A 14,770-nucleotide genomic window follows, 5' to 3' on the forward strand; every position below is an offset into this window, starting at 1 on the left:
ACACACACACACACACACATATATATATATATATATATATATATATATATATATATATATAGTATAAATGATTGCTGGTATATAAGTCTAAGTTGCAGCAAAATATCTTGATTTCTTAAAAGGGTTGATTGCAAGGACAAAACAGTCTAAGACAAAAAATAAATAAAAGCTATTACAAAAGTAATCCAATTCACAAGAATTTCATTTCAATATGAAAGGTTGGAGACAGATGAGATTCTTAAATCTGACCTTTACAAGCAATGGCACAGCTCTTCAAAAATATTCACCCCGTATTCACAAATCAGTTATTTCACACACTTTAGCAAACCAAAGATCTTATCAAAACTCTTGCATTATATTAAAATGCATAATAAAATGTATACATTCACAGTATAAGTGCTTCACAGCTCTGTATTTTTGTGCTGGTCATAGTGTCTGTGCAGCCAGGCCTTCAGTAGTGGGAGGTTCTTGTCCATCCAGCGAATGTTCTCTTCAATGTTCTCCAGGGCTTGCTGAATACATCTCAATTCTGCTCCGGTCTCAGCCCGCAAGGAACTGAAGAAACTACGAATCTGATGAAGCAGAGAAACACAATGTAATAAAGTGTTCTGATTACAGTATAAGATGTGTTTTTGGTCTAGACCAACTGATGAAAGCTCCTAATTATTTGTTGTCCTTATTATTTGTATAAAATACCTACCTCAGCTAGCATTTCTCTGGTGGAATACTGGTTGGTCACTCCCACTACCATGTGCGCTACAGAGGGTGAGCCAAGATCAAACCTATAAACAAATATTCAAAGTCATTAAAGGGCTCAGAATATCCCACTATTGTGTGTATAATTAAATCAGTATCTTACTTCTTAATCAGGGAGTCCCAGTTCGCTTTTAAAAAGTCCCATGCGTGTTTGTAGGCCTTAGGATTTATACTGACTGAAGTCACAACATATGGCAGATCCTGAGTCTTCATCACCTCTCCCACCAGACTCTGCTCCATCATCCTGAAACAAATAAAGGATGACATGAGTGATAATTCTCATTTTCCTAAACTGCTGTTTATCTGAATGTCTCACCATTTTAGCTTGTGATCGAGAGGGCTGGTTGTGAGGGCCATCTTTATCCTACTCTTCATGGAGGCGTACATAGATTCCTTGTACTTCTCAAACAGGAATTCCCAGCCATCCTCAGTCTGGGCACCCACAGAAAACACAGCCATAGTAACATCATTAGGAAGACTAGAGGATGGAGAGACAAAAAAGGACAAAAATAATCAATTTCTCCTAACTGTTTGTTCATTAAGGGAGGGAAAAAGAAAACGTATCACTTCTCCAAAGTCTTAATGGTAACAGTGTAGACCAAAGTGTTCATTGTTCAAATGGAAGTTTCAGAAAGGAAAGAAAATGTTGACCTCTCACCTCATATTCCCATCTGAGTCCCTCCACTGGTTGAAGAGCTGGGTAGCTGTGCTGACACAGGGAGGATGACCCCGCACACAGCCGAACAGGAGCAGGTAGCTGCGCAGCATCCTCTGAGACACAGAGCCATCATCAGTCCACGACTGCTGGTCTATGAGCTTCCTGAACAGCTGCAGTATGTAGCCCTGGACCACAGCAAAAGAACCAGCATTAGTTACACATCTACAGCAGGGAATAAGGCACGGTGACTTTATTTATACAACTCGCTTCATACAAAATGGTAATTTAATATGCTTTACATAATCACAATAAAGAGTTGCTAAAACGATGATGAAAGCCCTTGTCGGTCAGTTTTTTTCTAGCCAATTAAATACTTTAGATACTTTAGCATAACTAGAAAACTCTATATTCATTACAGAAATTTCAAAGACATTTTTAAAATGTATTTAACTTCCAGGATAAATCACAATTTTCCAGATGACAAAATGACAGTTTTTCCATACCACATTTTATAATGTATACTACTGTTCAAAAGTTTGGCATCAGTAAGATTAAAAAAAAAAAAGGTAATTAATACTTCTAATGCACTGGATTGATTAAAAGTGACAGCAAAACATTTATACATTTTCTATTCAAAATAAATTCTGTTTCAGCAGCACTATTGTTTTCAGCATTGAAATGTTTCTTAAGCACTAAATCAGCATATTAGAGTGATTTCTGAAAGATCATGTGACACTGAAGACTAGAGTAATGGCTGCTGAAAACTCTTTACAGTCACAGGAATGAATTATACTATATTAAAACAAACAAACAAAAAGGTTATTTTAAATTGTAATAATATTTCACAATATTACTGTTTTTACTGCACCATTGAATTATCTATTATTAAATGGCAAGATGCATTTTAGTTTTATTCTCAGAATTACACAGAAGCTGTGTAAAGAAGCTGATTTCTGAAATCTGAATGATGAATAAATGAATCCACAAGCTAGGAGGTCAAAAACACAGTAAATGATCCCTGACTGACCTTCATCTGGTTCTCCAGCTCCACCATGTCTCTCTTCTCCATCAGTTTGTACAGGGGCACAAGCTCACTGAAGCCCTGTGTCACTGGCATAATCTCAGTTTCCTTGCTTAGGTACAGGGTCAGGTCTAAAGCCTTATCCAGCGGAAGCTTACCAACACTGTCCAGGACACAGGGAGAAGGATGATTTTAAAGCTTGCCAACACTTTTACTGTATGATCTGCAGTACTTTACATTGACTTGTTTGACTCCTGATACATTGACCAATAAGAGCACATACTGTATGCAGATGAATGAGGACTGACCTGACCAACTGGAAGGCGTTGTTGATGAGGCTGGCCCGGTCATTGCTGCTGAGCTCTGTATGATTGCGTTTGAGCAGCGTGATCAGGTCATCCCAGCCAGAACCCTCATAGTGCACAATGTAATATCCACTCATGTCCACATTAAACTTGATCCAGTCCACCTCCTCCGGCAGATACAGAACATCTATGATGACATACACAAAGATATGTTAGAAATCAGGGCTACATTGTTCCATGGATGATCTTTCAGTCTTTAGAGATGTCTAAACACTGACATTTTAAAAACTTTAAAACAAATGAATGCAAATTATTATCAAAACAATATATTATATGTTATTAGTTAATAATATTAGCATAAAATTAGTAATATTATTAAATAATTCTATTAAAACAAATACCTGTTTTTGTCTTAAGCAGGAAGCGGTGCACTGTGGTTGAGCCGCTTGTAATGTAAGTCAATGGAACGTGCCACAGGAAGCTGTAAGATCAAGAATTTACAACTAAGTGTAAAAAAAAAAAAAAAGAGGAAAATGAAGAGTCTGAAAGTAAGTCAATACATCTTTATAAAGCCCAATGTACACAAAGAGGGACTTGCTGTGACAAAGCAAATGGAATTTATTCATTTTCAGCAAGAGTTCATGATCGCTGGCAATGTGTCTCCTGTGAGATATTGTTGTTGAATATCTGCATGGCAGAGACATTTGTTCCTGTGAGTGATTTTACTTTGTAAATGATTTATATCTGTGCACATACAAGGATATAATTAAAAAAAAAAAAATTATGTGTGGAAAGCCGTGACTCTGATCCATACATTGATAATAATTCATCTTGTTCACGATATGTATGATTCACTGCTACCCCACTGTTTTAGCATTTTATGTGACAGCATTTTAACCCTCTGGTGTTTTTTAAATGCTTTGGATGCAGACTTAAGTTTGGTCTCTTTTTAAAGAAGACTCTTGACCAATTAGTGCTGAAGTGAGAAATGTTTAAAAAGTAAAACAATAAAGTTTATTAGTATGTTTCAGTATGTTTTTTGTTTGGGCACAGTACCAAACATTTCTACTAGATGAAATTAGCTTCCCAATCATTTCCAATGCGGTCATTTTTACCGCAAACAATACATGTGTGACTATTTTTTTCAGTACCGTTTTACCTTTTCAAATGATCGAATTCCATGAATTTTTTTTTTTTTTTGGTGTGCGTAAATGACTGTACAACACCAGAGGGCTAAAAGTATAAACCCTGAATAAATCATATAAAAAATAAAATCAGTATCTTTGAAATTAATATTAAACCTGGATGTTTGTGAGGGGTCATCACTCTTGAGGTAACGCTCTTGACTTAGTCTGACTTGGCGACCTTTGACCTCCACCATAATGAGTGGAAAGCCCTCCTGCAATGTCCACGTCTCCATCATAGCCTTAACATCCAGCTCATCCTCAGAGTGCCATTTCTAAAAGATAAAATATCCCAGAAGTATATCACAACACCACTTAAAAACAGGGTAAAGAGAGTTCAGAGTAATGATGTAACAAAGTAACTCACAGAAGCTCCAGAGTGTGAGACTGAGCGCTGGCAGGACTCATCACCCTTCAGTCTGCCTTCATCCAGACCATCAGAGTCACATACCTATAACAGAGAGAGACATTGAGACAAACCGTGTTAACACTCACTACTATGAGACATTTTGATCCTGTACTCCTAAAATCTTTGTGAAATTTTGTGAGCAAAAAAAAATCAATTTTCAATAGTGTAGCAAGAAGCACAGCAAGTCTTTTTTTAAAACAAGCAGCTTTCATGTGGCAAATTTGCTTAACCAACTATGGTTGCATAGAATGATGACTGGATTTCACCTGGGAAGCTTAACAGGTAAATGTATACGCAACTAATGAATGATAAGAAAACCCACACAGTTTACTGCAGAGTTATATGCATCTGCATCACACATGTAATGTGTACTCACATTGGTCAGACTTTCCCACAGGTTACTATTGACCGTATTCTGGTAACTGTAGCGTTTTAGGTATCTCACAATGCCCAGTTTAAAAGCATCTGGGGTCAGAAACTCTCTCAGCATGTTCAGAATACAAGCCCCCTGAAATGGCATTAACAATCGTAAAATGGTTTTAAAAAACTTTTGAAAGAATATAACAAGAAAAACATCTTGCACAGGAACATTTTATTAAGTTTTATTATGCACCTTGTCATAGGAAACATCATCAAACATTTCCTGTATCTGAGCAGGGTTCTCCACCGGTGTGGACACTGGGTGAGAGGAGCTCAAGGAGTCTACCTCCATGGCCTCAAAACACTTCTCTAGGAAATAATCCTCCTGTGGCACAAAAAAGATTTGTCTTCATATTAGCACAGATCTTCATCCAAATCATGCAGAGTGATTTAAAATTATGATTATGGAAATAAAGGTATATAAAGGTAACTTACAACTTGCAGTTCGGGATTGGTGATGTTGACGGACACAAACTCCATGAACTTGGCAAAACCTTCGTTCAGCCACAGATCATTCCACCACTGCATGGTCACCAGGTTTCCAAACCACTGACAAGAACATACAAAGAATAAACAATTAATTAATTAACCACAGCAACATGTAAAATGATTACAAGAATACAACCTATAATAGTAAACCGATGTCATAAGTTCACCTGATGGGCCAGTTCATGGGCGATGATCATCGTGATGCCCAGCTTGTCAGAAGCAGAAGACTTGTGGGGGTCAAAAAGAAGTTCTGATTCCCGGTAGGTGGTCAGACCCCAATTCTCCATCGCTCCAGACTGGAAGTCTGGGATGGCAGCAAGATCTACAGAGCAGATTATATAAATAGTGAACTCAGAAATCTGCCTTTTGCACTCTTAAGAAGTAGACAAAATGCCTAAGTGGAGCTAACCCTGTTTAGGTAGAGGGTACGGAATGTCAAAGTAGTCATCATAGAAGTCAAGCAGTTTCACTGCAGCGTCCAGAGCAAACTCTGCCTGGTCGATCTTCTCTGGCACAGCATACACTGAAATCTGAATTCACATCAAATAAATACATTTATGGAGCATCACAAAAAGTAATAATTGATGGAGGTGGTATCTTATAGTACATAAGGGCTTGATTTGGTTTTAATGATGTAAGACAGATCATCTTCTAACCTGAACTCCATGCTGACTCGTTCTGCTGATGGACAGAAAGTCAGAAACAATGAAGGCCACCAGGTATGTGCTCATCTTAACACTCACATCAAACTGGTCCTCAAACAGGCCACCTGGCAGCTCTAATGTTCTCAGCTGGAGTGAAGAAAAAAAAGAGTAGACTCAAAAGAAGAATCAGAGTCTCCAACGGCAGATTAATAGTTCATGCACTTTATGATTTATTCAGGTTTTAGTCAGAAAACAGCTGGATTGATCAATGGAGGTTCTGTGGATAATATAACAACACCTTCGGCATGTTTGAGAGGGCAATATGCTTTGCTTCTCTGCGAATCCGCACAGAAAAGTTGGCTTTGAAGGCAGGTTCATCAAAACAGGGAAAAGCTGCCCGAGCACTAGTCGGCTCAAACTGTGTGGAAGCTACAACCCTGAGAACGTGATTGGCACAATATCAGATTATTACTTCTAAAAAATGATAAATCACTTTCAGAGCCACTCAGAGAGATACTGGATGTGCTTACATAAGGGTTCTCACCTGAGGTCTCCCTTGCTGGTGTGATATGTGCTTTTGTAAAATCCATGAAAGCTCTCAGAGAGGTTGGCGGCAAACTCCAGTTGAATTGAATATACATGGCCCCTCTTCAGCAGTGCATGCTCCGATATAAGTGCAATCTGCTGGAAGTATGGGTACTCCAGCACCTTTAGGGCCTGTAGCTGACCTATGTCTGAATCTAGCAACCTTGCATTGGAGATATGAAGATCCTTGCTGTGCAGTATAATATTCTTGGTGTTTTCGTGGACCTCAATTTGGATCCGCACCATTCCAGTAAAGTCTAAACTTGTGAGGTTGGGGTGGATAAGGAGATGGTAATGAAGAGGAGATACTGTGTCTGGAAGTCTCATCTTGTTCCATGGGAATGGTTCTCCACTGGTTGATGTGGGGAATGAAGTGGTCTCTGGAGTGACTGCAGCCCAGAGGTGAATGGGCAAAACTATGAGATTCACAAGCAGAGCAACGCTAGTCATGGCTGCACAGTACTACACTGTAGGGGAAAAAGGGGGGAAAATGTATTATAAGCTCTGATAATACAACACAAACTCATAAGCTCAATATGGGGTTGATTACTTTGAACAAGTTCTGTTTTCGCCTTTGTTTAAAAATAATTTAGTGAGAAAGTGTATAATAATGCACTTGTATACACTGCATAGGCTATGCCCTCTTGTAGAAATCTCATTTCTCCGAATCGGTTCTTTCGAACAATTCGTTTACATGACGTAGGCATATTCTGTTTAAAACATCCCAGTAAAGCCATATGTTGCACCTTTACAGATCGATTATGTACAATAATAATAATAAGAGTGTTTATTGCCATTTCACATGTCCAATGTCTGTTAGTTGCGCATATGATTCTGCTCATAAAAACATCATCATTTATAGATAAAACGCTTTTTTAATAAATCGTTTTAATATTATCTGTTAAAAACAACGCCGTTTTGCACGTGTTAAGAATGTCATGCAGCCAAGTGCAGAATGCTCTACTATCAGCTTACCGGTTTCCTACTCATTAGGCTAACGTTAAATTACATGTTCGAGAGCGACAGTTCAGTCATTGCTGACCAGTTTTGTGAACGATTTCAACAGATTTATTAAAAAGATCCGACTCAAAAGAAAGGGCACGGCGAATGCGTAAATTTAATGAAAATTCTACACTCGGTTATGCACAACATCAAGATGTAAACAGAAACGTCACTGCGCATGCAATACTCTCAACCAAACGTCATCTGTACCGTATTGTCACGTGCCAGAGATAAAGTTCAAGTTTATTTTCATATCACAGAATACTTACGATTACGAACTACGCTTTTCAGTTAAAATCCTCGATGTGTTCAAAAATGAATCCAGGGTTGGTTCAGCTGAGCATTCAAATCAATGAATGTGAAAGTGAAAATACAATTCTTCAACATTTGCATCATGGGAAGTTGTTTTTTAAATTAAAGGCGCTGCTCTAACCGATTAGCTGTAGGACAATTTAAATATAAATTTCAGGTAACACTATAAAAGAAATACAATCAGTATTTAAAGGTGCATTTAAAGTGAAGTAACCATGTAGACGCATGTTGCCAGATCCTCCCCCACAGTTCCCCAGTCTGTGGAAATGAACCTGAACCTTCAAATACCACCAGGAAGACTGTATTGTATACTGTAATAGTTTAACTGAATGAATGAATAAGCATAACTCAAGGGAAATTCTGTTTTGGTAATATATATATATATATATATATATATATATATATATATATATATATATATATATATATATATATATATATATATATATATATATATATATATCAGGAACATTGTCATTGGTTGTGTATAGTCCTACTACATTTTTGGACACATTGTAATTACAAACATGAAAAGCTGCAGAATGGAACAAAGTATTTAAATTTCTTTCAGTGATGGTGGAAAATATGACTTTTTTTGGCGGTCATATCATGTGACAGTCATGCTTATAAACTCAGTGTGCATTCATGTAGATGTATGACTAGAACATGTCGTTTTAAAGTCAACCCAGAGATAAAGTCTGACATAACATTTCACTGAAATCATTAATGAGTAAACTTTATGGTTTAGTTGAATCTCTCTTATCAGGTATAGGAATTTTGGTGAGCAGTACAATGACAAAACACTGACCTTCATCCATATGATCTTCACACTTAAGATTTTTTCACACCCTCCTACTCACCACCCTCAGCATAGGCTATATTAGAGGAGGACAGGGCTGGTTTGACACATTCAGGAGGTGCACTGAGATCTTTGCCAAACTAACATTATGCTTAAGGAGGTGTTGTTGGGTGTCCTCACAGGAGCAGTGGCTTTGACTATAGGCATTCTGCTGGGACACTTTGCAATTGACAAGGGCAGTTCGGTGCCAGACTGGGTCCGGGATGCATCTCGGGATGTGGACGAAAGTATCATTGAGAAATTCCTTGCAGAACTGGATACCAATCAACTTAGAGAGAACCTCAGGTGAAGTATTAATATGGAGGAACGCACACGAGTATGTGATTCAAAGACTATTTGTAGAACACCTAAGAACATTTCACTTGGTAGGAGGTTGTTTTTTCCAGGTGAATTAAGAATTTACTTGGTCTTCTTTATCCAAAGGGAGCTGACTAAGGTTCCCCACATGGCCACCACCCCTGGAGATGAGGCCACCGTAGACTTTATGCTGAAGAGATGGCAGGACCCTAACACAGGCTTGGACAGTGCATGGAGGGAAAACTACAAGGTGTATCTGTCATTCCCAAACAAAACAAGCCCCAACAAAGTCTCTGTTGGTAAGACAGGATATCTAGTCACATGGTTTCAAAACGTCTAGTTTGTGAAATTTTGCTGATTTGCTTTTAGCATGCTGAATGCAGTAAAAAACATATATTGTACAAAATGTTAAATTATGTATAAGAAAATGAACAATGAAAAACTGTTTCATTTAGTTGATCCAGCAAACACAGTGCAGTTTACGGCAAGAGAGCGAGAGAAGGTATACAAACCAGACCAGGAGGACCCGGAGGTGGTCCAGCCATACGCGGCATATTCCCCCGCAGGAAACGTCAAGGTGTCCTTTACAACCTACTTCACAGTTCATGCATGCTTATATATTATTCTTCTTCAAATAAACATTGTTTATAATTTAAATTAGATCAAAAGTAAGAGTAGGGACATTTTTAATGAAAGATTTAAATTTCAAGATTTCAGTGTTGTTCTTTTGATAATAATAATAAACGTTTCTGGAGCACAATATTAGTTTTTTTCATTTTTTTTAAACGTCTTCTTTGATGGAGGTGTTATCATGACAGAAAATCTGTTATCTAATTGCACAGACGTAAGTTATGACATGACTGAGCAAGTGATGAAAACGAATGTCTTTATTACACTTGATTATTCTAGATAGAAAACGGAGCGTGTGATGACCTTTGGGGCTATCAGACCATATGACACCATTGTAAACTCATCTACTGATAACTTTTTGTTTTTTCTTTCATTAATGTTTCATGATTGACTTTATAAACAAGGGTTCATTGTTAGCATATCTTGGTATCACTAACTTTATCAAAGGCTGATAAAATGATATAGATAAAATGATAAAAATATTATAAAAGTGATATTTATCCCTGAATCAAATTATAATATAGTCCAATATAGTGACTCATCTGTTTTATATGCAGGGAAAACTTGTCTATGCAAATCAGGGTAAAATGAGTGACTATGAGCTGTTAAACAGAACGCTGGATCTGACGGGAACCATCGCCATCACTAGATACGGAGGAGAAGGGAGATCGAAAAAAGTGAGAAAACAATATTCAAAACCTTTCAAGAATTTATCAAGATAAGGAAAATTCAGAATAAGCTTTTAGTTCAGATCTCTGACAAGATCTAGTTGGTATACTAGTTTTATTGCCTTGAATGTGTAAAAACTGTTTTACTCTCCTGTGGCATGAATATAAAAGGCTATAAATGCAGCCAAGTTTGGAATCGTTGGGGTGCTGGTCTATACTGAGCCGTATGACATGAACGATGGCCTGGTGTCAGAAAGTGAAACCTACCCTCACTCCTGGTATCTCCCACCTTCTGGCGTCGAGCGAGGCTCATACAACATTGACTTTGGAGACTTGTTAACACCTTACTTAGCTGCAAAGGGTAACTGGGTTTTTTGACATCGAAACACATAAGGTAAATGACATATAAGGTACAACATATGTAAATGTTTTCATTTGTAGATGATACCTACAGAATACCAAAAGAAGACATAACAGGTATTCCACCAATTCCAGCACAGCCAATAGGGTTTGAGGATGCTGAAAGATTAATTTGGTGAGTGTAACGTTTTTCTTTCTTTCTTTAGTTACTGACTTTTAAGAATGTTTCCTTCTAATTCTTGACTGAATTATGTGTGACAGTGAGCTCGATGGGGATGATGCCCCTAATGAATGGCAAGGCTCACTTAACTGCACATACAAACTTGGTGGGCCAGGGTTCAAATCCACATCTACCTTCAACAACAGGTAACTGCTGCATATTTGTGTCTAATCTTGTAATGTCTGAACAAGTATGGTTGAATGTTGAAGGTTGGTCAGAATTAAAAGAATGTTTTGTCTGTCAGCAATGTGCACTTGGACATTTATAACACTGAGAGGCTGGAATATTCAGCAAATGTTATGGGAATAATCCGAGGCAGTGTGGAGCCAGGTATGTTGGATTTGTCATAACGTTAACTAGCAAAAATACACGTTGTCTCAATATACACAGTTCCCAAAAAGTATTTATACACTTAAGTCACACTTGAAATGTCTAAAATGTTTCTTGATGTGCATATTAGAATGATTTCTTGAGGATCATGTGACACTGAAGACTAGAGTAATGACTCAGCTTTGACATCACAGAAATAAATCACATTTTTAAAATATATTAGAATAGAAAAGGTCTTTTAAATAGTTACTAAATTCCACAATATAACTGTTTTTACTTTATTTTTGATCTAATAAATGCAGCCTTAGTGAAGCAATTGTTATTGTTACATTTTGTTAGATATTACCAAATACATCTTGAGGAACTTAATAAATTGCATTTGCAAACTGTATTTTTGTATGTGTGTTGTACAGACAGGTACGTGATTTATGGGAACCACAGGGACAGCTGGGTGCACGGAGCCATTGACCCCAGCAGCGGCACAGCAGTGATGCTGGAGATCACCAGAGTGCTGGGGAAGATGGTGAAGGAAGGTCAGGCCTCATGACATCCACAAAAAAACTGCTTTTGCCATTAGATGTGACTATAGGGCTGGTTGTAATAACCCAAAGGAAGTCATTTGCTATGACACACCATGAGTATTATGGAAGTAACATTGTGTTCTTAAAACTGAGTGCTGGGTGGCAATATAACAATGCATCAAATTCTAGGCAGTTACAATCTGAAAGAATAACAAAAATCAAATCATATTCATTTGTATCTCTCCACCTGAAAGGGAAATGGCGACCTCGGAGGTCTATTATCTTTGGCAGTTGGGGAGCTGAAGAATTTGGCCTTATTGGATCTGCAGAATACACAGAGGTTTGTTAATAAAGACATCAGTAGCATTACTAAAAAAACTGGAATTGGATCATAAAACACTGTAGAGGTGTTAAAAGAAATGTTCGTTCTTAGGAGTACTTCAGTAAGCTGAGTGAACGCACTGTGGCATACATCAACGTGGACATCTCAGTGTTTGGTACCACTTGATGATTTCCCCTTTTCATCAGAATATGATTTTCATCATGTTTTCTACTTGCTGAAATGTTGTCTGTCCACCACAGCTAATGCGACTCTCAGGGCTTCTGCTTCTCCAGCAGCACAGAGTGTGATATTCACAGCCTCCAAACAGGTGAGGAACAATTCCTTTATCTCTTACCGGATCTGAGATGTGACTTTCATAATGCTTTGATGAGTCATGTGCTTTCAGGTAAAGGCACCTGGAACAACCACAACAGTCTATGAGAACTGGAAACAATATTCCAACAGAACCAGTCCGAATTATGGGATCATACCAAAGTAAGCTTGCAATATACCTCATGGTTTGACGTTATATTTTAATACAAGGTGATTATTCTCAATACTGTTCATTGTATTTTCAGTGTGGGCTTCTTGACAGGAGCAGGAAGTGATTATGCAGCTTTTATGCACTACCTTGGAATAACGTCTATGGACATTTCTTATTTTTATGACCGGGTATGTGGTCAGCAGCGCTGATGCAACCAAGCACTTTGCATTTAAAAGAGTTGGTTAATATTAAGAACACATACTCCATCCCTTTGCAGAGCAAAACAAGAGCGCGAATCTACCCAGCCTACCACACGGCTTATGACACCTTTGACTACGCATCTACATACATTGATCCAGGTGAACTGAGCTTCTCAAATGAGACAACACTATAATCCCTCTTTAATGTTTAATATTTTTGCCTGTTCTATTTTAAATTCAAATAACTTTCCAATATGCAGGTTTCACAAGTCACCAGGCAGTAGCCAGGACAGCAGGGAACGTGCTGGTGCGATTGGCTGACAGTCTTCTGCTGCCTTTCAACTGCAGTGACTATGCAGAAAGTCTAGATCAGTACCTCGGTCAGGCGGTAACAGCCTTTGAGGAAAAACTTGCGGCTAAAGGAATCTCTATGGGTGAGCTAACAAGATTTTCCAGACTGCTTTGGATGTGAAGTGAATTTTGCCAACCTAAATTTTTTGTACAAGGTGAGAGAGATGGAAGTACATAAGTGTCAAAGTGGCAATGAGAATAAGCACTTTTTCATATCCCAGAGCCCTTGAAGAAAGCTGTGCAGTTATTCCGTGACACAGCCGCCAAACTGGACCGTTTGATCAGGGATTCAGATCTTGCAAAAGAAACGTAAGTTATTACTGCAGAGCCTGACATATGAAAATAATTGTCAGAAAATCTTTTTTTTTTTAATGAAACAGCTAATTGAACCTTTAGAAAATATAAAAGAGCTTTTATAGCTTACATGATATTACAGAGGAGAATACAGAGCGCATGAGAGACCAAAACTGAGCAAACATTTACAGATTGCTGCTAATATTTAGATGGTCAGAGAGAAAGATGAAAGTCTGATAGCTTGTAATGTAAATCAACAACTTTTTAACATAAAATATGAGTTGCCTCTCAATTATTTAAGATTATTTTGAAATGCTTGGTTTTATATTCGAAGCTCTACTTTTAATTGTTGTGTGCAAAACATAATGCACTGTAATATACAAACATTCTTCAAAGTCCTGATCTTATTTCATATTCACTTTTTAACTAAAAAAATACTAAAAGGCCTTTTACTTGCTAAAAAGTAGAAGCTATAAAAACAGATGAAAGAAGGCACGTAGAATAGTGTGTACAAAAGGTCTTGTAGCAAAGTTTGCTCGTGTTGGTAATTTAGATGCCTGAGATATCTGTGTATCAAATATTATACAGTAGGTTTTAGAGGGTTAAAGTGATGTAAAAACCACCAGCAGTGGTGTCATAATGGAAGAAACAAAACTTCTGTCTTCATGACAGGCCCCTGAAGGTTCGCCAAATGAATGACCAGCTCATGCTGCTGGACAGGGCTTTTCTTGACCCGTTGGCATTCCCAGAACAATATGGTTTCAGGTATGAAGCAGCGTTATTAAAACATCCTGCTACTAATGACCAGTCCCTTATGAATATTAATCAGCACCCTCCTAACCACTCTCCATTTGTTCATGCGATGTCACACCTGTTTGCAATCACTTGTAATGCTTTCTGGCACCACACAGGCATGTGATATGGGCGTCGAGGTCATCAAGCGTGCCCACCTTCCCCGGCCTAGCAGATGCAGTAGAGAAGGCTGAGAGCACCGGGCTGAAGGAAGACTGGGATCAGGCTCACAAACACATATCCATCGTCACACAGGCCATCGCAGGAGCTGCACACACACTGGATGATGTGATTTAATGCACAAAGGAAGAAATATTTTACTGTTTTCGCCAAATAAAATTCTTGAAATTAATATTTCTGCAAAAACCTAGAGGGAGTATCAAAGTTTGAATCATGTACAAATGTAAAAAATAACTAAATTATTACGACTACCATTCCCAGCAGATTCCCAGATACCATTCCCACTGAGACAAAAAACTGAAAAATCATTTTGACAAGAGGTTTATAGTAAATATATAATTTCTCTGAAATAAAGACTGAAAGTGCCTTGTGTATTAAAGGGATGGTTCACCCATAAATGGAAATGTTGTCATCATTTACTCACCCTTAGGTTATCTGTATGGTTTTCTTTCTTCTGTGTAACACGAAAGAACATTT

General features: G+C 37.9%; 2 protein-coding genes across 3 annotated transcripts; one reads left to right on the plus strand and one right to left on the minus strand.

Moving 5' to 3' along the window:
• Positions 1-184: 184 nt before the first annotated feature.
• Positions 185-8,014, minus strand: erap1b (endoplasmic reticulum aminopeptidase 1b). Of its 2 annotated transcripts, none has more exons than XM_042723918.1 (19): positions 7,743-8,014; positions 6,431-6,938; positions 6,185-6,323; positions 5,899-6,033; positions 5,652-5,772; positions 5,410-5,564; positions 5,189-5,302; positions 4,947-5,078; positions 4,710-4,841; positions 4,292-4,375; positions 4,042-4,199; positions 3,142-3,221; positions 2,744-2,927; positions 2,442-2,598; positions 1,415-1,599; positions 1,073-1,234; positions 860-1,000; positions 701-782; positions 185-572 (listed from the first exon to the last, which is right to left on the minus strand). In XM_042723918.1, exons 2-19 carry the CDS (start codon positions 6,919-6,921, stop codon positions 402-404), a joined length of 2,823 nt encoding a protein of 940 aa, XP_042579852.1. In that variant the 5' UTR covers positions 6,922-6,938; positions 7,743-8,014; the 3' UTR covers positions 185-401. The 2 variants fall into 2 exon arrangements, with proteins under 2 accessions (XP_042579852.1, XP_042579853.1); XM_042723919.1 differs by lacking the exon at positions 7,743-8,014 and adding an exon at positions 7,447-7,641.
• Positions 8,015-8,658: 644 nt separating this feature from the next.
• naaladl1 (N-acetylated alpha-linked acidic dipeptidase like 1) lies at positions 8,659-14,691 on the plus strand. The gene is made up of 19 exons (XM_042723921.1): positions 8,659-8,929; positions 9,068-9,240; positions 9,397-9,518; positions 10,129-10,248; positions 10,411-10,600; positions 10,681-10,774; positions 10,861-10,965; positions 11,064-11,149; positions 11,563-11,682; positions 11,925-12,010; positions 12,104-12,167; positions 12,253-12,320; positions 12,399-12,487; positions 12,571-12,664; positions 12,754-12,835; positions 12,937-13,110; positions 13,249-13,336; positions 13,994-14,086; positions 14,233-14,691. Exons 1-19 carry the CDS (start codon positions 8,733-8,735, stop codon positions 14,408-14,410), a joined length of 2,223 nt encoding a protein of 740 aa, XP_042579855.1. The 5' UTR covers positions 8,659-8,732; the 3' UTR covers positions 14,411-14,691.
• The last annotated feature ends 79 nt before the right edge of the window (positions 14,692-14,770 follow it).

Source organism: Cyprinus carpio, chromosome B5, assembly GCF_018340385.1.
Source record: "Cyprinus carpio isolate SPL01 chromosome B5, ASM1834038v1, whole genome shotgun sequence".
NCBI classification, from domain to species: Eukaryota; Metazoa; Chordata; class Actinopteri; order Cypriniformes; family Cyprinidae; genus Cyprinus; species Cyprinus carpio.